The sequence below is a fragment of the Argentina anserina genome, chromosome 2 (assembly GCF_933775445.1).
Source record: "Argentina anserina chromosome 2, drPotAnse1.1, whole genome shotgun sequence".
Classification (NCBI taxonomy): Eukaryota; Viridiplantae; Streptophyta; class Magnoliopsida; order Rosales; family Rosaceae; genus Argentina; species Argentina anserina.
In genome coordinates this window covers 28,963,257-28,987,639 of record NC_065873.1, presented here as the reverse complement: position 1 = coordinate 28,987,639, position 24,383 = coordinate 28,963,257, and the positions used below count along the sequence as shown (strand labels likewise).

Below are 24,383 nucleotides of genomic sequence, written 5' to 3'. Positions count from 1 at the left end.
TCTTCCGCTTTGCCCATGTATGTGACATCACTCTGTCCCTTCTTCAACAGACCACAGTAACCACCAAATCACAATAAAGCTTCTTCCTCTTTACCCATGTCTGTGAGACTGTGACATTACTCTGCCCCTTCTCCAACAGACCACAGTAACCACCATACTAGTCTGCCCTGCACATATTTCTAGGGTCGTCGCATAGTAAAATCCCGCCCAGTAACTAGTTCAAATTAACCGCGAGACCAAAGAGAGCAGTGGAATATAAAAACAGGAAAGAAAGAATAGTGACGAGGAGAGAAAAGAGAGAGAGATGTTAAGAGTTAAGACAGAGACAGGTAAAACCCCACCCGCAAAGCACTACAAGACCTACAAGTCTACATCTAATCATCACCCCCCTCATCAACTCTGATATGAGAAGAGCCCAAAAAGCACAAGATCATTCTTCTTCTTCTTCCTCTGCTCGACCATTACTCTTCCACGGGGTTCCATCGTCTTCTCAAATCAGCTCTCCGGTAAGTTTTCCGATTTATTTTCTTACCTACTCTGTTGATTCCCTTTAGTTAGTTGGTCATGTATCAGGCTCTCAATTATGAGACAAGAATCGGTCTTGAACTCTTTATGTGTGTGTGGATTTAGGAAGGGGCTGGTTTTGGAATTGGGTTTGTGGGTTAGTGTATGATTGAGTTTTGGTGCCGATTGTTGTTTCAGTGTGAAATGAAGCTTTTACTATTGGAGATTTCAAATTGTAGGGTTTAGTTATGCTTGTTTGAAGCTTCTGTAGCTTTTAAGGGTTTCTAATTATTTGATATCTGCTCCTCAGTAAGATTCTAGTTCTGTCCGAAGTTGGTCTCTGTGTTGATCGAATAACGGAGAAGTCAATGTTCAGTTCTGTCTTTGGTATAGTTAAACTGGTTTCAGTTCATGTATAAGATTCCAGCTTTTCTGGACTACAGATTACAGAACATGTCAACGTGTGTAAATTTGTAATGCAACTGTAGTCTTTCTTCGATCAGGGTATAGTCTCACTTCTGAGTTTCCTGCATAATGTTTATCTGCGGCCATTGCTCTACAGCGTGTTAATTCTGAACCCTGTTCTTATCCGACTTGATGGATACTGCAAGATGTGTGGCCTGAGTATCGGTTTGATGTTCAACCAGCCAAGAAGTTTTATTTCGGTGGAGGTGTGATTTACTTATGTGCAATTGTTCTTATTTGCTGATCTCAGATGGATGATGGTGGGCATCGTGAGAATGGAAGACTCAAAGCAGAACAGCAGTATAAAGCAGCTCAGGGTCAGGTATGTTGAAGCATTTTCTCTAGACGTGAACTAGCACATATGAAACTTTTTTTTTTCAAAAAAAAAAAGAACTAGCACATATGAAGTGTTTATTACCACTGAAGTCTAAAACTTTCTTTTATTTCTTTCTGTTGAAGTGGTTGATGCAACATCAAACGCATCAACCGTCGATGAAACAGATTATGGCCATAATGGCCGAGAGAGATGCAGCCATTCAAGAACGAAATATGGCCTTCTCTGAGAAAAAGGCTGCCCTTGCAGAGCGGGACATGGCATTCCTGCAGCGAGATGCAGCAATTGCAGAACGAAATAATGCCATAATGGAACGGGACAATGCCATTGCAACACTTCAATACCGAGAAAACTCCTCCTTAACTAGTGGCAATGTATCTTCATGTCCACCGGGATGCCAAATATCACGTGGGATCAAACATATGCACAACCCGCAGCAGCCTGTACACCATCTCCCCCACATGAATGAAGCTTCTTATGGCACCAGAGAGATGCACACAAACGATCCCCTGCCACTACCACCAGATCCTCCTGCGGCTCCAAAGCGTAGGCAGACCAAACAACCGAAGGAGCCCAAGACGATGCCCCCAAACAAAAAACCAGCAAAATCTCCAAGGAAGGTCAAGAAGGAGAGTGAGGACTTAAACAAGATGACGTTTGACAGATTGCATGAGTGGAAGGGCGGTCAGGACATGTGCAGTGGTGCTGAAGATCTTAACAAACAATTAGTTGTTTCAAAGTCTAATTGGAAATGCCAGGACTTGGGGTTGAACCAGGTTGCATACGACGACACAACCATGCCAGCACCGGTGTGCTCCTGCACTGGTGTTCTGAGGCAGTGCTACAAGTGGGGAAATGGGGGTTGGCAATCCTCATGTTGCACTACTACAATGTCAATATACCCATTGCCAGCAGTGCCCAATAAACGACACGCAAGAGTAGGTGGCCGCAAGATGAGTGGCAGTGCTTTCAACAAGCTACTTAGTCGCCTGGCAGCTGAAGGCCATGATCTGTCGAATCCAGTTGATCTCAAGGACAACTGGGCCAAGCATGGAACAAATCGCTACATTACGATCAAGTAGATTTGGGAGCAGCTTAAACTGGGTAGAGGAGGGTACAGACAGGTAGGAGGAGTTTGTGGAATTCCGAATTTGTCTTCAGCATAGTTGCTGGAGCAATAAGGAATTGATAATAGTTGGAAGTTGTTGGGTCTGGATTCTCCAATGTACTTTTGGAATCATAATCTAAGTTGCAATGCAGCTATAAACCGGCTGCATTTTCTGGTACATCTGTACATGCATGATGTGAAATTTCTTCAACTCCATTAGGGAAGTGCTCATATTATCTGTATCAGGATCATAATGTACAATTGTATTCCCACAATTTAAACAGTATTTTTTTAAATCTTAGTATTAACTTTATGTTGCGATAAATTACTTGTGTATCATCTTGCTAACCCCGGGATTGAATCCATTTGAGTTGATTTTCTTTTCATCTTGAGTTCAATAGCTTTAGTTATCAGTTCAAAGTCGTCTTCTTGATTCCATTGCACAAATACTCATAAACGCCCGAACTCTATCCATAACCAAGATTACCTCAGCTTTCAGAAAATGCATACCGAGAAAATATGCAAAGCAATTTTAAAATAGAAAACCAATGCAAAATGTTGTTGTGAATTGTGGATGGATCAGAAACACCTGGCTTGGTATCTCTGTGTAACACAGAGATGTAAACAGCTCAGTTTGTTCAGCTTCGATCATCTGGGGAAATAGTCATCACCTCCATCCCAATTATTCAAATTCAAAACTTTAAACAATACAAAAAAAAAAGCTCACAAAACACGAAAGAAACATATAAAAAGAGCATAAAATTAAAGATAGCTTGGGTCAGATAACAAATTTTCAGCATCCATTTATCAGACAGGGATAACTGTTAATAAAATTGTCTCATCATTCCCAGAATAGGAGTTAATAAAAAGAAGAAGAAGAATATAAAGATAAATCAGAGCCTCAGACCGTCCTAGTTCATGATAATTCGTTTCAACATTGATACACAAAATTTTGTGCTTCTGTTAAAATTCATAGTCATCACCGGCAAAGCTTTAAGAAAAAGTAATCAAGAAAGGTAAAGAATGAGGCATCAGATCTTCCTATCAAAATGTGGAATGAATCATATGCCCGAATCGAAATCCGGGCACTCATCACCAGAAAGTGTTCATCCATTGGCCTCGTAAGTGAAAAAACAGATAAAAGGAAAAAAAAAAGGAGATGAGAAAACGGAGAATATTGCCTGAGAAGGTAGCCTGGTCGGAGAGAGCGGCGAGGAGTAGAGAGACTAGGGTTTTACAGTGGTGCTCTAGTCCAAGCTCTTCGGCCTCTTTTTATAGTGTGCTGTAGGGTTTAATACGGGTGAGAATGGGCCTCAATGAGCAGTCACTGTGTGATTGGGCCTCCACATATCTCATCGACTGAGAGGTAACATAATCACAAATAACGCCGTCGATCAGTTGCTGTGGTGTAGTGGTTATCACGTTTGCCTTACACGCAAAAGGTCTCCAGTTCGATCCTGGGCACCAACATAGTTGACTTTTTAGGTGTTTTTTTTTTAGCTTCTTATAAAAAAGTCACATTCCATACATGAAATTAGAAAAAAGTCAAGTAAGTTTTTTAAAATTAGAAAAAAATCATATTCTTAAATCTCTTATAGCGTTGTCACTAAAGTTGGAAGTATTTACAAGAATGTCACTATAGCTATCTCTCAGCCTGAAACAATTGAGGAGGTGTAGGGTTCAGCGACGCAGGTTGAAGGCACCAGATCATTGGCGAAAAGTGGAGTCGTGGTTTGTAGATGCAGTGGAGGTGTGAGGTAGACGCGCGAGAGGGAGGCGCAAGAGATGGAGTCGTGGTTTGACAGTAGAGGCGTGGAGTAGAGACGCGAGGTGGAGATGCGAGATTAAGTCGTGGTTTGACAATGGAGGTGCGGGGTTGAGGTGCGAGGTCGAGACGCGAGATTGAGGCGCGGGGTGGAGATGAGGGGTGGAGGCGCAGGTTCACTACGGAAGATGCACATATGCTGATGTTGAACGAATTTACCGTTGTTGCTATCACAATATCTATCACATTGTGTGTCACATTAGCTATCACACTACCTGCCACAACAGAAAGTTAGTGTGACAGCGGTTGTGACAGCGGTTGTGACAGCGGTTACGACAACATGTGTGACAGTTAGTGTGATAGTGGTTGTGACATCGGTTGTGACAATGGGTGTGACAGATAGTCTGACAAAGGTTATGACAGGTAGTGTGATAGTGTATGTGATAGTGGTTGTGACAGAAAGTGTGACGTGCTGAGAGGAAATGTGGAAATATGCGAAATTTTGTTAAAATTCAAATGAGATTTGTATAAATATGCTCATAATGAAGACAATAGCTAGAATTAGAGAACCTTGAGCTTCGGTTTCGCCATAATTGCTTGGAGCACAGACATCGATGGCGGTAACCATTTGCGATGGTTGTTGCGCCTTGTTCAGTTGGTTGATTCGGAGTGGGTAGTATATCAAATGAAAGAAGGGAGCGAGATCTTTTTAACGGTACCAATTTCGTCAAAATCTATCGCCGGACGAGAAAGTTATGACCGAAATTAGAAGAAGAAAAAAATAATAATAAATGGCAAAATAGTTCATAAAATATTTTTAAAGTGAGTTTTTTTTTGTTAATATTTTTATATTTTATTATTTAAATGTGATGATCTTTTTATAATTAATTTATAAATAGTAATTTTTAAAAATAGAAGTTTAGAGATTATATTTTTTTATAATTTGTTTTTTTTTGTTAACTCGTAGCGAGTTGGAAGCAGCTTTTTATTACATGATATCTTAAAGCCCGCCAAGAACGTGGAGGCGATGGAGCTAACAGTGTCAACGTAACGAGTCCAAGAAGCTTTTATCGTTTTTGTACAAGTTATCTTAAAACTCGCTAATGACGCGGTGCCAACTACTAACAGAGTCACGAGTGTAAAGGATTGCAGAAACATGACCGTCAAATGTTGGTATTATTAGTCTGCCTTAAAGTTAAGAAAGTTTGTTGACTTTATAAAATTACAACATTTCATGATGAATCAACTGATCGAAACTCATGTATTTCTTATCAACCGATAATTTCATTTATCCAAATTTTTCAGTTACCAAATGTAGCTTGATATTAGAGTTGTAACTTGGTAATAATGATCAACCGTATGATTTGTGACGCTCATTCATCAGCAGAACTATGCTCTACATATGCTGGTCAATATATGATGATTAAACGATCTTTATATATGTGCCATATTGTTCCACAGTTTACTAGGGTCTTTATTTGGTTAAGCCTTTTGGGAAATGATATTCATTAGTACATGGAGCGGGGAATTAACGCAAACATGTCTCGTAAACCATGTCCATCAAATCGAGCCGTTTGATCACAATAATCGATGAGCAATGTTTAATCATCATGTAACATATATATTTATATAACTGTTTGAGGATGAATTACTTGTATATTATTGAATGATATGAGGGCCTATATATAGGCATTTACAACACCACAATCCCGTAGGATTCGGAGTCCTAATCTACTACGGAGATGCTAATCTATCTCCTAACAGGAAACCTATTAGGCTAAGACACACACAAGGGTAGAATAGTAATTCTCCCGGAACACTCCCCCTTGTGTCGCATGCCTAGGTTGCATGGCGCACAACGTTGCCTCGGTAAAAACCTTGTCAAGCAAAACAAAAACCTCTTGGGTAAAACAAAAGCTTGATCGAAGGGAAAAAGAGCACAACGCACCAACTACTTAAGGATCTTAACATGTGATGTAGACTCCCCCTGAAGTCTACCAAACTCTAGTGTTCCGATAAACGACGCATGCCAATGCTCTTCACATGTTTCACAAAAGTAGATTTAGGCAAAGACTTGGTGAACAAATCCGCAACATTGGATTCTGAACTCACTTGATTGATCTGAACATTCAAGAACTTCTGTTGTTGAACATTGTAGAAGAACTTAGGCGAAATATGCTTGGTGTTGTCTCCCTTGATGAAACCTAACTTCGTCTGCTCTATGCAAGCAGCATTATCTTCATAAATGCACGTAGGTTGATCAGTTGTAGAGACTAATCCACAAGAATCACGAATATGGCGAACAAGTGATCGTAGCCAAACACATTCTTTCACTGCTTCATGGAGAGCGATGATCTCCGCGTGATTCGAAGAAGTAGCAACAAGAGATTGCTTTGTGGATCTCCAAGATATCGCCGTATTCCCAATGGTAAACACATAACCGGTTTGAGAACGAGCCTTGTGAGGGTCAGAGAGGTACCCTGCGTCGGCATAACCAACTAACAAGTTGTTTGGAGTCTTTGCATCGGGGGAAAGAGCTGCACGGGACCGGTGGCTGCTCTCGGCACCGCGCACGGTCTCCACGCCATGGCGGCCGGCGGCGTCGCTGCGGCGTACGGCGGCAAGGCCGGGGTCGGCGACGGCGGTGGTGTGGGGAGATACCGTGGCGGTGTTCTCTCTGCAATAGGGGTAGAACAATCCCATGTCAAGGGAACCTTTCAAGTATCGAAACAAATGCTTGATTCCATTCCAATGACGTAGCGTAGGTGCGGAGCTAAATCTAGCCAATAAGTTCACTGCGAAAGATATGTCCGGTCTAGTGCATTGAGCAAGATACAATAGTGCCCCAATCGCACTAAGGTATGGAACTTCAAGACCAAGAACGTCTTCATCATCCTCTTTAGGACGGAAGGGATCCTTCTTGATATCTAGACTTCGGACGACCATGGGAGTAGACAATGGACTGCATAGATCCATATTGAAACGTCGAAGCATCTTCTGCGTGTAATTTGACTGATGCACTAAGATGCCGTCGGCCCTATGCACAAGCTCAAGGCCGAGACAGAATTTCGTCCTCCCTAGGTCTTTCATCTCAAATTCCGACTTCAGATAAGACACGGTCTCTTCAATCTCATCAAGAGTACCGATTATGTTCATGTCATCAACGTAGACCGCAACGATGACGAATCCGGAATTTGTCTTTCGTATGAACACGCATGGGCATAGTTCATCATTCTTGTAACCCCTTCTCACCAAGTATTGATGCAACCGATTGTACCACATTCTTCCGGATTGCTTTAACCCGTACAACGAACGACGTAATCTGACTGCATGAGCACTCCGTGGTCTGGAGGCACTTGATGGAGGTAAAGGTAGTCCCTCAGGAGCTTTCATGTATATCTCTGCGTCAAGATCCCCATAGAGATAAGCTGTGACCACATCCATAAGCTGCATGTTTAGTCTTTCGGACACTACCAGACTAATAAGGTAGCGGAAGGTAATGATGTCCATAACAGGAGAATAAGTCTCTTCATAGTCAATACCAGGTCGTTGTGAGAATCCTTGTGCCACGAGTCTTGCCTTATAACGCACGATCTCGTTCATCTCATTACGCTTACGAACGAAGACCCATTTATGTCCAACAGGTTTGACATCTCTTGGAGTCAATTCAACCTTTCCGAAGACTTCTCGCTTCGCTAATGAGTCAAGTTCTGCCTGGATTGCTTCCTTCCACTTCGGCCAATCTGCTCTGCGTTCGCATTCAGCTACAGAGCGAGGTTCAACGTCGTCTTCAGATATGATCTCAAGTGCGACGGAATAAGCGAAAACGTCATCAATGCATGTAGTGGCTCGGTTTCGGACCGACTGCTCACTTGTGTAGTTCACTGAGATTGCGTTGTTCTCTGGCATCAAACAAGGTTCCATAGCGTCCCACGGAAACACTTGAGTTGATTCATGGACATAGCTGTAATCAGAGACAACTTCATACGATGGTGATTCATCGTTGATGACGCGCTGTGCCTTAGTCATTCGCTTCTTTCTAGGTTTTGAATCCCTAGAGTTTATCGGTCTCCCCCTTTTTCTTTGAGGAGCCGAGGCCGAAGCTGCTCCATGCTGGGCCATCTCAGCATCGTCGCCACAAGGGGCGCCGACAACACCACGGCGTACGGTGGTGCCGCCGTCGGCCTCCGTCCCACTGTCAGGGGCGGTGCCAACGTTGCTAGGTCCAGGAGCTTGTCTTCCACGCCCGTATTTCAGGACATCCAACCGTGCCGGTACGTTCGCAGCGGGTATGTTTGATCTCGTCACTTTAGCAATATCTACAAAGCCGTCGGGCATCGAATCCGCGACTTTCTGGAGGTCGATAATGCGTTGCACTTCTAACTCACTTTGAGCAGTGTGGGGATCATAATGAGACATAGTGGGGACACACCACGTCAATTCCTGACGTTCATTTGGAATGATAACATTCCCATCTCCCCCTAACGACGGGAAGCATGTCTCATCAAAGTGACAATCTGCAAATCTTGCAGTAAAGAGATCTCCGGTGGTTGGTTCTAAGTAGCGGACAATCGTTGGGGAATTATAGCCAACATAGATACCTAATCGTCTCTGAGGACCCATCTTAGTACGCAGCGGATGCGTAATAGGCACATAAACGGCGCAACCAAAGATGCGTAAGTGTGAAATATTGGGTTCGTAACCAGTTACCATCTGGTACGCACTAAACGCTTGGTTAGCCGCGGGTCGGAAACGAATAAGTGTCGCTGCATGCAACACTGCATATCCCCACGCAGAGACCGGCAGGTTAGTACCCATAACCATTGCCCGAGCAACAAGCTGAATACGCTTGATGGTAGCCTCTGCTAGACCGTTCTGTGAATGAACATGAGGAACGGGATGTTCAACTTCGATCCCAATAGACATGCAGTAATCATCAAAAGTTTTGGAGGTGAATTCTCCAGCATTATCCAAACGAATGGATTTGATAGTATAATCGGGGTGGTGAGCCCGAAGTTTGATGCTCTCAGCTAATAACTTAGCAAATGCAGCATTCCTTGTGGATAGCAATGCGATGTGTGACCAACGCGTCGATGCATCAACCAATACCATAAAATATCGAAAAGGTCCGCATTCTGGTTGAATAGGTCCACAAATGTCACCTTGGATACGTTGTAAGAATGGAATGTTCTCGGTTGAAGCCTTAGCAAAAGAAGGACTTCCTTGAAATTTAGCAAGAGAACAAGCTTTGCAAAACGAGCGATGGGCATCAGAAATTGCCATGGAGGCATGTGAAAGCACGGGAGGCATCACAAGCTCCTGTGAAGGAGGGGATGCTGCCACCGACGGCATGAAAGCCGTGGAGCTGCCGAGTGAGGCATGCTCAGCCTCACCATGCGGTGCATGGGTCGGCACGGCCTCACCGTGCGGAGCACGGGTGAGGTGATCCTCCAATCGCTTCCGGGACTTGAAAAATGGATGACCATGTGAATTCTTAAGAATTCTAATCATCATATCACGTCCAGGGTGCCCGAGACGGGCATGCCAAAGCATATAAGAGTCCGAATCACAAAAGTTGCGTTCAACCGCATATGATTCAAAGATCCGAATGGAAGTAAGATACAAACCATTCCCAAGACTCTTCATCTTCTCTAAGATGCGGCGATGGCCTGCTTTCTCAGAGGTAACGCAAAGATATTCCTCTCCATTCTCAACATAAGTATCGAGGTGAAAACCATTGGCACGTATGTCCTTAAAACTTAGCAAGGTGCGGGGAGACTTCGGCGCATAAAGAGCGTCTACGACGTTAAGAGTCGTACCATTAGGCAACATGAAAGAAGCAGTGCCTCTTCCTTGAATGATGGATTTCGAGCCAATCATTGTAGTCATCGAAGAAGTCGAAAACACTAGATCCGTGAACAACTGCCTGTGCCGTAGGACAGTGTGGGTGGTTCCGCAATCAGCTAGACATTCGATTTCACCGCGGGACATCTACAAAATGACAATTAAGAGAGTCAGCGACACGGGAACAATTCTATACAATACGCCGTAGGATATTGTAAGAAAGGGAACCAGAACAAAGCGCGATTCCATCGAATGTATCACATGGCAATAGTACTACATTCTTCAACTAAAGAGTTGGAAATCATGGTATTGAAGCAGTGAAATACCAAACAGTAAACGAGGGTGGTAGAAACCATCCAATAATGGTGTGGAAACACACACAAAGAGTACCGGTGAGTGCATATAACGGACTTGGAGAAAACCGGAAAAACAAACCGGAAAACCATGTCAAAAGAACTCTAAACCGGGTGAATTTTGGACGAGGAAAACGTGGCAGCAGGGGCTGCTGCTATATGCCGGAAGAATCACGAGAAAACGACGAAAAATCGTCGAAAAACTCGGTGGAAAACCGCCGACACCTATTGCCGGAAAAACTGGCCGGTGGCTGTCGAAACTGGCCGGTATGGAGGCCGGGACTTCAGGTCCGACAGGGGACGCCGGCAGGGACCGAGTGGCGGTGCCGGAAACGCCGGGAAATGGCCGGAAGACGGCGAATACGCCGGCAAAACGTGCCGGAAACGCCGGAATAGTAACCGGGGCCGGCCAAGGCAAAACGACGTCGTTTTCGACGTTCCGAGGTTCGTTTTCCGAATTTTAAGTTCCAAATTCACAATGTAGTGCTATTGGGGTCCCATGTAACCCAAAAGCGTCCAATTTAAGAACCATGTGAGTTGCACACGTTGATCATCATGCTAAGTGTCGGATAAATAAAATTCTCAAAGAGATCGTCTTGTAAGCAAGAAGTGAGAAATTTTATTGAATGCCAATCTTTAATACATCACACATAAACTTCTAATTCCAAAATCAAAAGACTATTACAAAGTCAATGAAAATAACAATGGCAGTTGGCCATAACGATACTTGAATCATAAAGCTAAAGAAGCTAAAACGACTAATCAAAGTCGGGAGTATCCATGGTAGCAACCGGAGGCCTAGCTTTAGAAGCAAGGGGCTCGGGTTTCATGGAGATATGGTGAGTCTCGATCTCATGGTCCTCATCCACATGGTTCGATTCGGGTTGTAGAAACTTCTTGTAGGCGGAGTAAGCCTTGATCATCTCTTTGCTAGCGCGACAATCGCGATTAAAGTGCTTAAAGGAGCCACATTTGAAGCATGGAGACTTGCCATTACCGGAAGTGGAGGCATTAGGAGGTGCACGGCCTCCTTGGAGTGTGGGACGGGGACGGCCTCCCCCTGAGGGTGCGGCGCCGCCACCATCACGGGTCCATGTATTGGACCGAGGCCGAGATCGGCCTTGTTGCCTCCTACCACGAGAGTTGTTATTTTGGTGCTGATATGGAGCGTTCCTTGATTGATTCTTTTGCTTAGGAGCTTTCCCATAGTTAGCCTGTGGCGTAGAAATTCTTTTAGTGCCAACAGGTCTATTGTTGTTGTTGAGGAGAATCTCAGAATGTCTCTCCTTCTTAGCTAAGAGTGCCATTAAGTCGGCAAAAGACCGGATCTTCCCTTCCTCTACATGAGTGCGGTACGTATGAGCTTGAACCTCATAGTTGATTGGAAACGTGTCCAATGTCTTATTGAGAAGATCTAGGTCGGTCTTAATGACACCAACGGTGCCAAGATCGGATTGCAAGCATAGCATATCCTGATTGAACTCATCCACTCTTTTATAGTCCAATAGACGGATGTTATCCCATCTAATGGTCAATTCAGGAAGAAGCTTATCATGAACGTTGTTGTACCGCAAGCGTAGTTTGTCCCATAATTCTTTAGGATCTTTTACGTTCAAGTATTGCCTCTTGAGAGTTGCATGGATGTGACGTCTCATAAAGATGAGAGTCTGAGTCTTAGCCATAGGTGGGAAATCAGCAGGAGGGTCGGCAAACATGCCTTCAATCCCTCGGCTCTCAAACGCGAGTTCCATGTCGGAAACCCAGCGGTGGTATTCCTTCCCTTCTAGATCAAGAAGGCCAAATTCCGGTCGAGATGGCGATGACATCTACAAAACGAATACGGAATCGATTAGATTCAAGTATAATAGGAATTAGAAGGGGTGACGTATATGGTCACATGAAAAATCGATGCAAGCGGCGATACTCATGATCGCACCCAAAACAACGGTGCACTCAGGCGACCACACGAAAATCGATTAACTTCCCTTTCAAAACAATCGTGACTCCCCCAGGACCGTCACACAGAAAACATCGACCAAGAGGGGAAACCCATCCCTCTATAGTCTCATTGGCGTTATAAGAAAGGCCGGAATTAAGACAAGAAGAAGGCTAATAGCGCCCGATATAATATATCTATACGTTCAAAAGCGGGAACGTTTATAAAAATTTACCTTGGGAGGTTTGTAGTATACGGGAGTAGCTTCTCTTGAGCGAAGTCCTTGCTTGTGACTTTCACGTCTCTTGCGTGAATATGCGGGAGGAGCAATTTTGAATGCTTTGAGGCGAGCAGCAGGTGCGGCGAGCGGCGAGCAGCGAGCAGCGAGCGGCGAATGCGGCGAATGCGGCGAGCGGCGAGCAGCGAATGCGGAGGAAGCTTTGCGGGGCTACGGGGCTGCAGGGCTGCGGGGCTGCGAGGGCAGGGGCTGCGGGGCTGCGAGGCTGCAGGGCTGCGAGGGCAGGGGCTGCGGGGCTGCGAGGCTGCAGGGCTGCAAGGGCAGGAGGTTGCGGCGGCAGCAGGGGGTTGCGGCGACAGCAGGCAGGGGCTGCGGCGGCGGCAGGAAGCTTGCGGTGGCGGAGGAAAGGAAGAAAAATTTCGGAAGGCTCTAAAAGATTCAGGGTTTTTAGGGCTTCGTGCTGATAACGTGTTTGAGGATGAATTACTTGTATATTATTGAATGATATGAGGGCCTATATATAGGCATTTACAACACCACAATCCCGTAGGATTCGGAGTCCTAATCTACTACGGAGATGCTAATCTATCTCCTAACAGGAAACCTATTAGGCTAAGACACACACAAGGGTAGAATAGTAATTCTCCCGGAACAATAACGAAGTTTTAATTGATTAAGCTATTATTATTATTATTATTATTATTATTATTATTATTATTATTATTATTATTATTATTATTATTATTATTATTATTATTATTATTATTATTATTATTATTATCTATCATGTGCTTTGAGGTGTGAAAGACAACAAAACAGCACAAGTACATCGACCTGAAGTAGAATGCTCAGCGTAGGAATATCACCAATTAATGACACTAGCTATTGTTATCGTTATTAATTCACATGACTCTTTTATCTGAACCATACATTTATTTCTATACCATAAAAGCAAATACAAATGCACACATGTAGATAACTATGTAATTTTAATATACAAGCAAAAAATTAATGTAACATACACTACATCGTCGTGACAATTTTTTTTCCAGTGTCTATTAGGATATAAGAGACAGCAGCTTCAAGACCATATCCGCTATATCAAGTAATTTGTTGACAACAATCGATGCATAATGTGTAATAATCTAGAACATTATGTGAGTTATAACTAAATTTATGATTAGATCTCATACTACTTATTGTGCACTTGAAAACTGTTTTTAGTAACAAAATAACACCGACGACTTAAAACTTAGTGCTTAACGTATAAACTATCACCATTAATTGTCACAAGCTACCGTTATCATTATGCCGAGATGATTAACCGAGATCTAACTAAGATTACATATCTTATTCCCAACTCCCTTATCTCAAATAATAATTCCTTTTCCTTAGTTTTTGAAGAGATAATAATTCCTTTCCTTAAATCACCAAAACAAATAAAAATATTAATGTATCAACCCACATGAATTTGTACATATAAAAAGAAAAAAATCAATGTGATATACATGCATGATGTATGTAGATAAATTATAAAAATTATAAAAGGAAAGAAATCAATGACTCATAAAAAAATATAGATATGGATAAATTTTCTTTGTGTGCAGAATCTATAAATTAATAGAATGATTTGTCCACACTTGTCCACAATACAAGCCGGTGATATTGGGCAAAGAAAGAGACCCCTGACCAAAAAAATCGAAAAAAGCAACAAGCGCGTTGTTATTACAATAATTTCAGAGAGAGCTTAGCTCTGCTGCCTTCCTTGTCTCAACCTCTTCTACTATGCTTTCGCTTTTACTCTCCTCCCTTGTATTCGTAGTCAACAACTACTATATTTTTATGACACCCACCGTGAAATCACCGCCTTCCTCAATCTTCTGGCTATTCCTTCATTGACCTCCCCCAGCTTAAATAATCCCCAATCTCTCCCCCCTAACCCTAAATCCCTCTTGCCCCATTTTTTCTGATTTTAGAGTTTGTGTGTTGCACACTGCAAATTATTAGGGATTTTCGTATTGTTGAGTATGGTGGTGGGTTGATTGAGAGTTGAGAGCTGAGCAAAAATGGAGGGGAGTGATGAGACGGGGAGTAGCGGTAATAAGCAAAGACCCAATTCACCATTCGGGTCTCCGTCTTCTTCGTTTTCGAGACCACATCATCATGTAGACATCCCCAATTTCAGCTCCTCATCATCTCAGATAGGTCTACCCATGCGTCAACTTCCCCCCAGCCCCGAGAATCCCAAGCGGCCTGGTATTCCTCCTTCCCATCCCAACAACCCCATGAGGCCTCAACTGCCTTCTTCTCCTTCTTGGCAAATGGGAGCTGCTGCGGCTCATTCCAGGTCTTTATCTCAGCCCGCGTTTTTTAATCTGGATAGTCTGCCCCCTCTGAGTCCTCTGACTAATTACCGTGAGACGACTGCTTCTCCTTCGCTCTCGGACCCTCCGATATCGGCGGATGTGAACATGGAGGAGTCTGTGGTGAACTCTCTGCGGTCTCCGGTGACTGAGAGTAGTCCGTTTTGGGCCAGAGATGGGCTGCCGCCGAGGAGGGGGCATAGGAGGTCCAGCAGTGATGTGCCGTTGGGATTCTCTGCCGTGATTCAGTCCTCGCCGCAGCTTATTCCGATTGGGAGGAGGGGGAGTTTTGATGGCAAGGAGGGTCTGGGAGTTTCGAAACCGGTGCAGCTTGTGAGGCAAGGGTCGAATGGGGATGGGAGCAACAATGTGGATGTGAAATCGGGCGGGGAGGTTGTGGATGATTTGTTTAGTGCTTATATGAACTTGGAGAATATTGATAGGATGAACTCGCCGGGCGGTGAGGATAGTAGGGCGAGTGGCTCGAAGACGAATGGGGGTGAGAGTAGTGATAATGAGGTGGAGAGTGGGGTGAATGGGAAGTGGAAGAAGGAAGGGGTGAAGAGGAGTGCTGGTGGAGATGCAGGGCGTACTGTGAGACACTGTAGGAGTGTTTCGATGGATAGTTATATGGATAATTTGAATTTCGATGATGAAATGCTCAAGCCTCTGCCGTTGGGAAGTCAGGTTGGTCAGCTGTCACCTGGGACTTCGATGGATGGGGCTCCGGCTAAGTTCAGCATGGAGTTTGGGAGTGGCGAGTTCAATGCGATTGAGCTGAAGAAGATAATGGAGAGCGAGAAGCTTTCAGAGATTGCTGTAGCGGACCCCAAACGTGCAAAGAGGTATTGTGTTCTCTTGACATGGTATATGATCTTAGTTGCAATGACAGGCTTTTCGAGAGAATTTCTCATATGATATTTTTGTGTATCCAGGATATTAGCTAACCGTCAGTCAGCTGCTCGTTCTAAGGAGCGGAAGATGCGATACATTGTAGAATTGGAGCACAAGGTGCAAACCCTGCAGACTGAGGCAACTACTTTATCTGCGCAGGTTACTAAGTTGCAGGTTGGTAATAGGGGTTTTTCAAATCCTTTACGAAGTGTACCTCTTCACTTTAAAGTTAAACTTTATCGTATGGTAACTGACTATATGTGCATCTCTGTTCAGAGGGAATCTATGGGTCTTACAAGTGAGAACAGTGAACTGAAATTCCGTCTTCAAGCTATGGAGCAACAGGCGCAACTTAAAGATGGTACTATGCCTTTCCTTCAGCTAATTATTTGTCTGTCATATACACTATAATGTCTTCGATGATTTCGCATGAATTATGGTCAACCAACTGCTTGAAGTTTAGAGTTCTAGTTTTGTTGCATCTAGTGCTAGAATTGGCTTAAACAAGGTTCCGTGTGCTTACCCATAGCCTTGATGATGTTTGAAAACTGAAAACCATTATAGCTTACGTGACAATAGATGCTCTTGATTAATAACTTGTCTTGTTGTATCTTTACATTTCAAATAGACATTGCCCCAACCTTCTATGATTTCCACCTTCATGTCATGATGGTTCACTTCCTGGATTATAGATTCGATCAGTTCAAGATTACCTATCCTTTCTTTCAGTTTTAGCATTTAGCCATTTACATGTGCTGCTGTATGTTGTGGAATAAAGGAAGCTGCTGCCCCGTCTGTCTGAAGCTTTCCTTCATTTAACATATGTGTACCGATTTGAATTAGTTGAGTAGGCCTTTATTCCACAAGTATCATAAACTTTTAAGTCTTCATATCCTGTGAACGCCATAACTGACTAGGACTTTTTTGGCCCATAAGAAAGGAAAAAACGGCAGTAGAAATATCTATAACCCGTCACAAACAAGTTGAAGGATACATTTGATATACCAAGATAGTCTTTGACAATTCTGAATAAAGATGCTGCGTTTTGGATTCTAATGTTCTCCTGTGCTTACCATGAATTTTCTAGGATAGTAAGAGCAATTTTCTTTTAGACATTGAATGGATGTTACTTAAAGACAAGTGCAAGAAAACTCATTTACTTATATACTCTCAATCCTGTAGGCATGAAAAAAGCTGTTGCTTCTATACATTTTCAGGGGATGTACCTTGATACAATTTTAGACCAAAACAAGAGACATTGATCCCTCCCTTCTGTTTTAGCAATTGTCATATTTTGCTCTGTGATTATCTTATTGTTATGTTGTGAATACGTAACAACCTGTGGAGCTAGATTAATAGTTGGTTCCTCTTATCAATATTTGTACGAATATATGCTGCCAAATATACCAGCACATATGGAGATTGATCCTACATCCTTGCTAAAGAATATCTGAATTAACTCCGTCCGCTTGTTTTGGCCTTGATGTTGCAGCTCTAAATGAGGCCTTGACTGGAGAAGTCCAGCGACTAAGAATTTCTGCTGCAGACATGGGAGGAGAAGGCAACCGTTCGAACCGCATGTCCCAGCAGCTTATCAATCAACAAATGCTCTCACTACAGCAACTCAACCTCTACCAGATGCAGCAGCAGCCACAACAACAGCAAACTCCACAACAGATAATGCAGCAATCACAGCAAAACAGACCACCTTCCTCCCATCAGCAGAATGGCAGTGCTCCTAAGCACGAGTCGATGCAATAGCTGGGTTCCCATGTTGGCTTGTGTTGCGTGATTCGATGGTTAACGGTGGTGGCTAAATTCGTTTCTAATATCCATAGCATGAGTCCATATATCATAAGTAATCGACATATTTATGTATTATAATTAAATTTACTCCACAGGTAAGAACATTTTTTGGTTTATTGGGTTGGTTATTGTACTAGAAGGCTTACTAGGAGAAACATCAATCCATGGAGAAGTGTCTTGTAGGTTTTGTATGGAGATTTCCAATCTACTACATTTGTTATCGCTGTTCTTGACAGATTATATATAGTTTTATACTACGTGTTTAAATTGAACATTTGAACTCAGACAATGTCCTCATGCTCATATCATGCTTCAGTACAGAAAGCATCCCACTAATTCACTAACCTAAAAGAAGTGAAATATCTTTATCTTTTACTATTTGGTAAATATTAGAAATGTCGTTACCCAATGTCGGCATAGCTTGCCTAATATTCGTGGGGTTATTGCTTCACCAAATTCTGACAAGCTCGCAGCAAAGCGCTCAAAGTCTTTAACAAAGTAAAAAAGGGTAGGTAGTAGAGAAATTAACTCGACTGTTTTTTGACTAAAAATCTAAAGCAAGTGTGTACTGTAATTCATTTATCTACATGGCGTTTAGTTTTTTATTATCACACTTTACATTTTCTCCTTTAAAATTAATAAAATCGGTCCCTGTTCTCGTGAAACCCAACCAATTCGTCCTTTTAATATTTCATTTCTCCCACTTGAATTTTAGGGTTTCGTTCTTTCTCTCCTATCATCTTCATCGCTTTCGTTCCCAGAGACTCCCAAACCCTAAATTCGCTCCCACCGATCTCTCCTCTCACTAGCCGTTACCGTTTACCTCCATTTCCCGCCAAACCCGACTCCCCATCCGAACCGTTCGTTGCGCAACCGCTTTTTGAAAACTAGCCGTTAGATCCGCCGCTCCGGTAGTCTGTGAGCTGAGTTTGATCGCCGGAGTTTGGCCTGCAATGTCTGCGGTCGAGGCGGAGAAGAAGGTGGAGGAAGCCGAGAAGTCGGGAGAGATTTTGTTCTGCGGTGGTACTTCCTGGGATATCCTCGGCCGTCGCAAAGGCCCCGTCGAGGGTAATTTGGTCTCTCCGACTCGCCTGAGGCCTCTCGTCGGCGTTAGTATCCGGTACATCGCCTCCGGCTGCGGTAATGATTGTTATCTCTCTCCAATTTTGGTGAATTGAATTTTGATTGATATGATGAATGTGCTTTGAGTTTGATTTGGTTTGAATGTTTGGTTGTAGCTTCGTGTCATTGTGTGGCGTTGGATGTGGAAGGGCGGTGTTATACTTGGGGACGAAATGAGGTGAGGATTGAAATTCGATTTCGATTGTTTTGTTGATGAATGTAGTTGAATTTGTTGATTATGTAGTGTTTTTTGGTGGTGGTTATATTAATGTATGAAGTTGTGGTGTGCAGAAGGGGCAGCTGGGACATGGAGATATGCTTCAGCGTGATAGGCCGACTGTAGTGTCTGAACTTTCCAAGTATGTTTCTGGTGGAATGAATCGGAATGACTAATTAAGTAACTACTTATATAGGAATATAGGATATAATAATGGGATGTTTGTGATATATACGGGCATAAGCATACGGCTACATTGTGAATTGTGATTTCATTATGCTTGCGTGAGTAATTCTTTGAAATTTGTGTGTAGGTACAAAATTGTTGGAGCTGGATCAGGGAGGAGTCATACAGTTGTGGTTACGGAGGACGGCCATTCTCTGGCCTTTGGCTGGAATAAGCACGGACAGCTGGGTTCCGGTTCAGTGAAAAATGGTAGGTTCTTCTTTGTAAAGTTGGTTTGATGAAGTCTTATGATCTTGGAACGAGAATCTAATGCAAATTTGTTTGCTCCAATTGTTGCTCATGGATGAATATAATGTGTCAGACATTGATTAACAGAGCGATCCTTATGACATGATAATTGTTTTCGAACATGCCATTAATCTTATGGCTCTTAAGTGTACTTAACATAATCTTCTCAATTTTTGGACAACTTGTTTATCTGTAACTAACTGCCTTTGTGGTTACATGCTTCCTTTGTCTTGTGTAGAAATTGAGGCGTCCCCTGTTCGCTGTCAGGTTTCTGATGTTAAAAAGGCTACCTGTGGCGGTGACTTCACTGTTTGGCTATCTTCCGTTGAAGGAGCTTCTATCATGTATGCTGATGCACTTGAGATTCTTAATATGTCAATTAATTGATCAGTCTCAGTCTAGTATGATTTCTGGCTGAATCATAAAGTGTTTCTTGGTTTCCAGAACTGCAGGTCTTCCACAGTATGGCCAACTTGGTCATGGAACTGATAATGAGGTATTTTGAGCAACTTTTGTGTTGTTGTGCTCTTTACGTATGTATTGTATACTCCATATTGTCTTCGGAAAATGCTGCCTTCTAGGGATATTCCCTGCTATTTGATTTATTAAGTTGAATGTGGCAATTTGTTAAGTGTAATACCCCTTCTCTGTTAGTGGTATTAATTTACCCTGCCTTTCATGATATTCTTTTGATGTTAAGTTTGATAAATGCTGGATTTTCTTGCAGTATAACACTAAAGACAGCTCAGTGAAGCTTGCTTATGAAGCTCAACCACGCCCTAAAGCAATAGCTTCTCTAGCTGGGGAAACCATTGTGAAAGTTGCTTGTGGAACAAACCATACAGGTCATTACGGCGCCTCCCCTATGCTCTGTTTGCTCCTCTTTGTTTGTGTAATTGTGCGTTTCTCGTTAATAACTTAGTGTGTTTGTTAATGCAGTGGCAGTAGATGCAAATGGCTATGTATATACGTAAGTGTTTTCAAATGGCTATACCTTTCATTCCAAATATGAAGCATTTTGATACTATCATGGATCTCTGACTTGCAATTTTTTATGTTCTTACTTTAGGTGGGGCAACGGTGGTTATGGAAGGTTGGTACTTAATATTGCAGATCGGCTATTCTGATGCTGAATGTTGTTGATTTCCATCATGTCATAAAATTAACGAATTGGATTGTGCCTATTTTATCACTTATTTGCTCTCGTCAGTCATATGACTCCTGGACTGGTGTTTATAGGCTTGGACATCGAGAGCAGAAGGATGAGTGGGCTCCTCGTCGTGTTGATGTTTTTCAGAGGCAAAATATGCTGCCTCCTAATGCAGTAATATCAGCTGGCTCAATGAACTCAGCATGTACTGCAGGTACCCCAGTACTGTTGTACTGAGTCTTTTTTATGCATAAGTTCTTGTTTGCCCAAAATGAAGCCTTATTTTAATTAAGCGTCTTTGGATCTGGTACTTGGGTTGAAATCAATTGTTCTCACCTGGTGATTAATTATCTCTTGTAAATTCCACACACGTATGTGACTGTCCTTCTTTATGTCAATTGATTGCATAAGTTGTAGTTTTATTAGTGTATAAGCTTACCTGAGGGAAAGCTTATTATTATCAAGCATAGACTGTTCATCTTGGATACAAACATCTTACAAGGCCATGACTCTTTACCTCGCATCAAACAAAAAATTCATCTTCGTAGAAGCACTTGTTTTTTTTTTCTTTATTGTACAACTGTTAAATTGATTCATCTTTTTGACGGGAATCAATTACATTAACTGCTATAAAGCAAAAGCTTAGACAACCTATCACCATTACTATAGACTTCTCATGTGTCGAGCATATATTTTCTTTTCTTTGTTTGCAGGTGGAGGGCAGTTGTATATGTGGGGTAAAATTAAAAGCACGGGGGATGACTGGATGTATCCTAAACCACTCATGGATTTAAGGTTCTGCTCTGCTTAGTTATTTTGATCAGTAATGCAATCCTTCAAGCTCTATAAATTTGTCTTTTGTTTTTCTTTGTTTTTCCATCTGAATTTATCTTCTTAAATAGCCCAGAAGATGTTTTTTTTTTGCTTGGTATACCTTTCTAGTGGGACCCCTCTTATCAGCTTAGCTTGGATTTTCTTGTCCACGAATAGATAAAATCAGATGTTTAATTCTGTCACATAATTGCTGAGAAAAAAATCCTCAACGTTGTTGGCAGTGGTTGGAATTTGCGTTGCATGGATTCAGGCGGCATGCACCATTTTGTTGGTGCCGATTCTTCCTGCATAAGCTGGGGCCACGCTCAGTATGGAGAGCTGGGATATGGCCCAAATGGACAGAAGTATGTTTTATTTATTTTGTGGAACTCCCTCTCTATAGGTCAATTTTTCACTTCTTAACTTGGGTTTATTCCTTTCACTTATTAGGTCTTCTGCAGTACCCAAAAAAGTAGACATTCTTGAGGGTATGCATGTCATCAGGTACGCATATGTTATCACGGTATCTTGTCTACATACCTATTATGTTTTCAACTATACCTGCTGGTCATGCTGATGGAGGACTTCTATTCTTTAGTGTTGCATGTGGCCAGAACCATTCCATGGTCATAGTTGACAGGACAAGTATTGCGGACCAACTTGATCAGGTAGTTTTCTAGTCTCTGTAAAGGTCAAGTCAATTGAGGTTGTTTGGTTATAGCAAAGCTGCTGCCTAACATGTACTTTTTGGCAGCTTGATGTTTATGATGGCAAAGCCTCTGCTGAAGGTATGCTGATGAATTTTTAATCAACCAATGGTGTCTTTAGTATTCATGGTATTGAAGAGTAGTAGAGTTGCTCCTTTTTTGTGGAGATCATATTTGGCTAAAGAAGAGTTGGTTTAAACTCAGTAAAAGAGTTTAACCTGGCTTCTTATTTTGTGCAATTTTCTTGGTACAGGGAGTGAGGAACCAGAAAAAAAGACTGTAGTAACTAAGACAGCTCCTAAAAAGACTGCTGCTAAGGCATCTAGTAATTCCAAGAGGAAGAAGTCAAAAGAGTCATCCGAGTCAGAAGATGAAGATGCAGATGAAGAAGATGAGGACGAAGACGAAGATGGCAATGACAGTGAGGAGAGTGATGATGAACAGGTCAACGGCAAGAATTCTAGGCAACGGGGTGGGAAGGCTTCTGGTAGAGGGCGAGGTAATGGTGCTAAACGTGGACGCGGCCGCCCTCCTTCGGCAAGCAAAACTGCAAAGCCTGCTGCAGGCAAGACTGGTAAGAGAGGAAGGCCTCGCAAGTCATAGGCCGCAATTTTTCCAGTCCCCGGGCAAGGCTGGTAAGAGAGTAAGGCCGCAATTTTTCCAGTTCCAAATCGGAAATTTTGTTCTCTCAATGTAGAGAAGTGTACTCTGTTGCATTGTAGGTGCTCTATATGCGCCCGTTTCAATTGTTTGTTGTCTCATGTACTTTTCAATTGTCGATTAACAATACTTTGACTACACTCCATTTTTTAAAATCCGGCTGAAGCTAAAGAATGTGAGTGTTAGCTTGTACCAAATATTCAGCTAATTTATGCTCGTTCATGTTCCGACTAATGGGCTGTATGGATTTGACACCATAGAACACACGGACCGCGGAATTGAAACATTTGAGGCTTTGATATTGATTCATTCTGCATCGTGGTTTAGAATTTTGTGTAGAGGGGCCAGAAAGCATTAGTATTTGCTTCCCAAGTCAAGGAAAGCTGCGAGGGTGTGACCAGATTAGCATCAATATCTTTCAACGTGAAACTGAATACTGTCCTGAGTGTCCTCACCTTACTCTTGCTCCATACAAGCATGCTTGTTGGACCAAGATTAAAGCCTGACGAGCCTAACAGACCCCATCCTTTATTATCGTCGCAACTTTGTGTCCGTATGAGAGGAAACATCTAATGAAATAGTTGAGACCGGAAGAGGAGCTATGAAGTCTCCATTTGTGTCCAAGCTAGCATGTTCGAAAGCTTTTGCTTCCTTAATTCGTTTTGCTACATAGCACATAGACAAAACATATATAATATTATGATTTATCTTACTAATGATCGCTTATGAAGCGCTCTTGAACTAACCAGTTAGTTTTATATAACTAGTAGCCTTCATGCACGCGTGCCCACTTCACTTCTTTAAAATGACTTGATTCCCTGGTTTTAAATTTAAAGTGTATAATTTACTATTATGTCCATTTAATAATAAATAAATATAAATATATAGTTTAATAAATCTTGAACAATTTGATAATTTCAAAAGTTAACCAGTTAACATGTCAATTATCTTTCTTGTTATTTTATTATTAGAATATATCGATAACAGAAAAGTGTAAATCTATCTATATCAACCAAACTATCTTCTTTTCGCGAGTTTAATTTCATTGAAATATTTTACTTACATGTTCACTGAAATGTTACTAACAAATGACTCATTATTTTGAGCGTCTCGTTGGTCGTTGTATGATTGGTTTTTTCAATCATGGCCTTGGAAAAGAACATTGCATCATTGAGATCCTCCTCCTCTCATCGGCAAGAAAGCTCCCCCATCTTACTCACTCCCATGTGATAGGGCTCCACCAGCCTTTCCCTAAACAAGACCGTGAGGTACAAAGTCATATGCCGTTGTACCTAAATAGTTACACACCCACCTCATTTGGACACCCCAGAGTAACAATGTCTAAATGCTATGTCTCCCCTTCGCCTCTCTCTCACAATCACTTCCTTTTAAGTTTAATAACATCCCCCCTTCTCCATACCTACTCTAAAAGCTTAATCTTATGGGAAAAACGTTGTTGAGCTATCAAAATTATTCACCACTGACATCGACCTCACAGCTGATACGAAATTACCTCGATCATTTTCTACTGTAAAAGTAAATTTATGATTTACCGGATGGGACAGTCCTGCATAATATACTACCTGGAAGTGTCCAGGCAGCTAGACCCAACTTCACTGTACGGCGAGTC

At 42.3% G+C, this 24,383-nt stretch overlaps 3 protein-coding genes and 4 non-coding genes across 9 annotated transcripts; 4 read left to right on the top strand and 3 right to left on the bottom strand.

The window, feature by feature from the left end:
- The first annotated feature begins 383 nt into the window (after positions 1-383).
- On the top strand, positions 384-2,658 carry LOC126782864 (protein BASIC PENTACYSTEINE6). Of its 3 annotated transcripts, none has more exons than XM_050508198.1 (3): positions 384-506; positions 1,220-1,291; positions 1,429-2,658. In XM_050508198.1, exons 1-3 carry the CDS (start codon positions 405-407, stop codon positions 2,383-2,385), a joined length of 1,131 nt encoding a protein of 376 aa, XP_050364155.1. In that variant the 5' UTR covers positions 384-404; the 3' UTR covers positions 2,386-2,658. The 3 variants fall into 3 exon arrangements, with proteins under 3 accessions (XP_050364155.1, XP_050364156.1, XP_050364158.1); XM_050508199.1 differs by having other exon boundaries at positions 399-506; positions 1,008-1,291; positions 1,429-2,657; XM_050508201.1 differs by having other exon boundaries at positions 401-506; positions 1,067-1,291; positions 1,429-2,657.
- A 327-nt stretch (positions 2,659-2,985) lies between these two features.
- LOC126785565 (small nucleolar RNA Z103) lies at positions 2,986-3,088 on the bottom strand. The gene has a single exon (XR_007671095.1). It is a non-coding gene; the product is annotated as a small nucleolar RNA Z103 (small nucleolar RNA).
- A 94-nt stretch (positions 3,089-3,182) lies between these two features.
- Positions 3,183-3,264, bottom strand: LOC126785567 (small nucleolar RNA R38). The gene has a single exon (XR_007671097.1). It is a non-coding gene; the product is annotated as a small nucleolar RNA R38 (small nucleolar RNA).
- Positions 3,265-3,309: 45 nt separating this feature from the next.
- On the bottom strand, positions 3,310-3,398 carry LOC126785521 (small nucleolar RNA snoR20a). The gene has a single exon (XR_007671055.1). It is a non-coding gene; the product is annotated as a small nucleolar RNA snoR20a (small nucleolar RNA).
- Positions 3,399-3,808: 410 nt separating this feature from the next.
- Positions 3,809-3,881, top strand: TRNAV-UAC (transfer RNA valine (anticodon UAC)). Its single transcript has one exon. It is a non-coding gene; the product is annotated as a tRNA-Val (tRNA).
- Positions 3,882-14,341: 10,460 nt separating this feature from the next.
- LOC126805530 (bZIP transcription factor 29) lies at positions 14,342-17,847 on the top strand. Its single transcript, XM_050532316.1, has 4 exons — positions 14,342-15,755; positions 15,846-15,978; positions 16,081-16,165; positions 17,297-17,847. The coding sequence occupies exons 1-4, from the start codon at positions 14,614-14,616 to the stop codon at positions 17,563-17,565; spliced, it is 1,629 nt and encodes a 542-aa protein (XP_050388273.1). The 5' UTR covers positions 14,342-14,613; the 3' UTR covers positions 17,566-17,847.
- A 450-nt stretch (positions 17,848-18,297) lies between these two features.
- LOC126782047 (uncharacterized) lies at positions 18,298-23,056 on the top strand. The gene is made up of 16 exons (XM_050507200.1): positions 18,298-18,750; positions 18,849-18,910; positions 19,024-19,091; positions 19,263-19,384; positions 19,662-19,767; positions 19,868-19,919; positions 20,151-20,268; positions 20,363-20,393; positions 20,493-20,516; positions 20,663-20,787; positions 21,287-21,368; positions 21,629-21,751; positions 21,837-21,890; positions 21,985-22,054; positions 22,141-22,174; positions 22,347-23,056. The coding sequence occupies exons 1-16, from the start codon at positions 18,564-18,566 to the stop codon at positions 22,694-22,696; spliced, it is 1,608 nt and encodes a 535-aa protein (XP_050363157.1). The 5' UTR covers positions 18,298-18,563; the 3' UTR covers positions 22,697-23,056.
- The last annotated feature ends 1,327 nt before the right edge of the window (positions 23,057-24,383 follow it).

Excerpts from the sequence above, each read along its gene's own strand:
- LOC126782864 (XM_050508198.1), top strand. The coding sequence starts at position 405 with ATGAGAAGAGCCCAAAAAGCACAAGATCATTCTTCTTCTTCTTCCTCT. Across the intron at positions 507-1,219 it reads CTTCTCAAATCAGCTCTCCG|ATGGATGATGGTGGGCATCG; the intron begins GTAAGTTTTCCG and ends TGCTGATCTCAG. Across the intron at positions 1,292-1,428 it reads ATAAAGCAGCTCAGGGTCAG|TGGTTGATGCAACATCAAAC; the intron begins GTATGTTGAAGC and ends TTTCTGTTGAAG.
- LOC126805530 (XM_050532316.1), top strand. The coding sequence starts at position 14,614 with ATGGAGGGGAGTGATGAGACGGGGAGTAGCGGTAATAAGCAAAGACCC. Across the intron at positions 15,756-15,845 it reads GACCCCAAACGTGCAAAGAG|GATATTAGCTAACCGTCAGT; the intron begins GTATTGTGTTCT and ends TTGTGTATCCAG. Across the intron at positions 16,166-17,296 it reads ACAGGCGCAACTTAAAGATG|CTCTAAATGAGGCCTTGACT; the intron begins GTACTATGCCTT and ends TTGATGTTGCAG.
- LOC126782047 (XM_050507200.1), top strand. The coding sequence starts at position 18,564 with ATGTCTGCGGTCGAGGCGGAGAAGAAGGTGGAGGAAGCCGAGAAGTCG. Across the intron at positions 18,911-19,023 it reads ATACTTGGGGACGAAATGAG|AAGGGGCAGCTGGGACATGG; the intron begins GTGAGGATTGAA and ends TGTGGTGTGCAG. Across the intron at positions 20,517-20,662 it reads GGCAACGGTGGTTATGGAAG|GCTTGGACATCGAGAGCAGA; the intron begins GTTGGTACTTAA and ends TGGTGTTTATAG.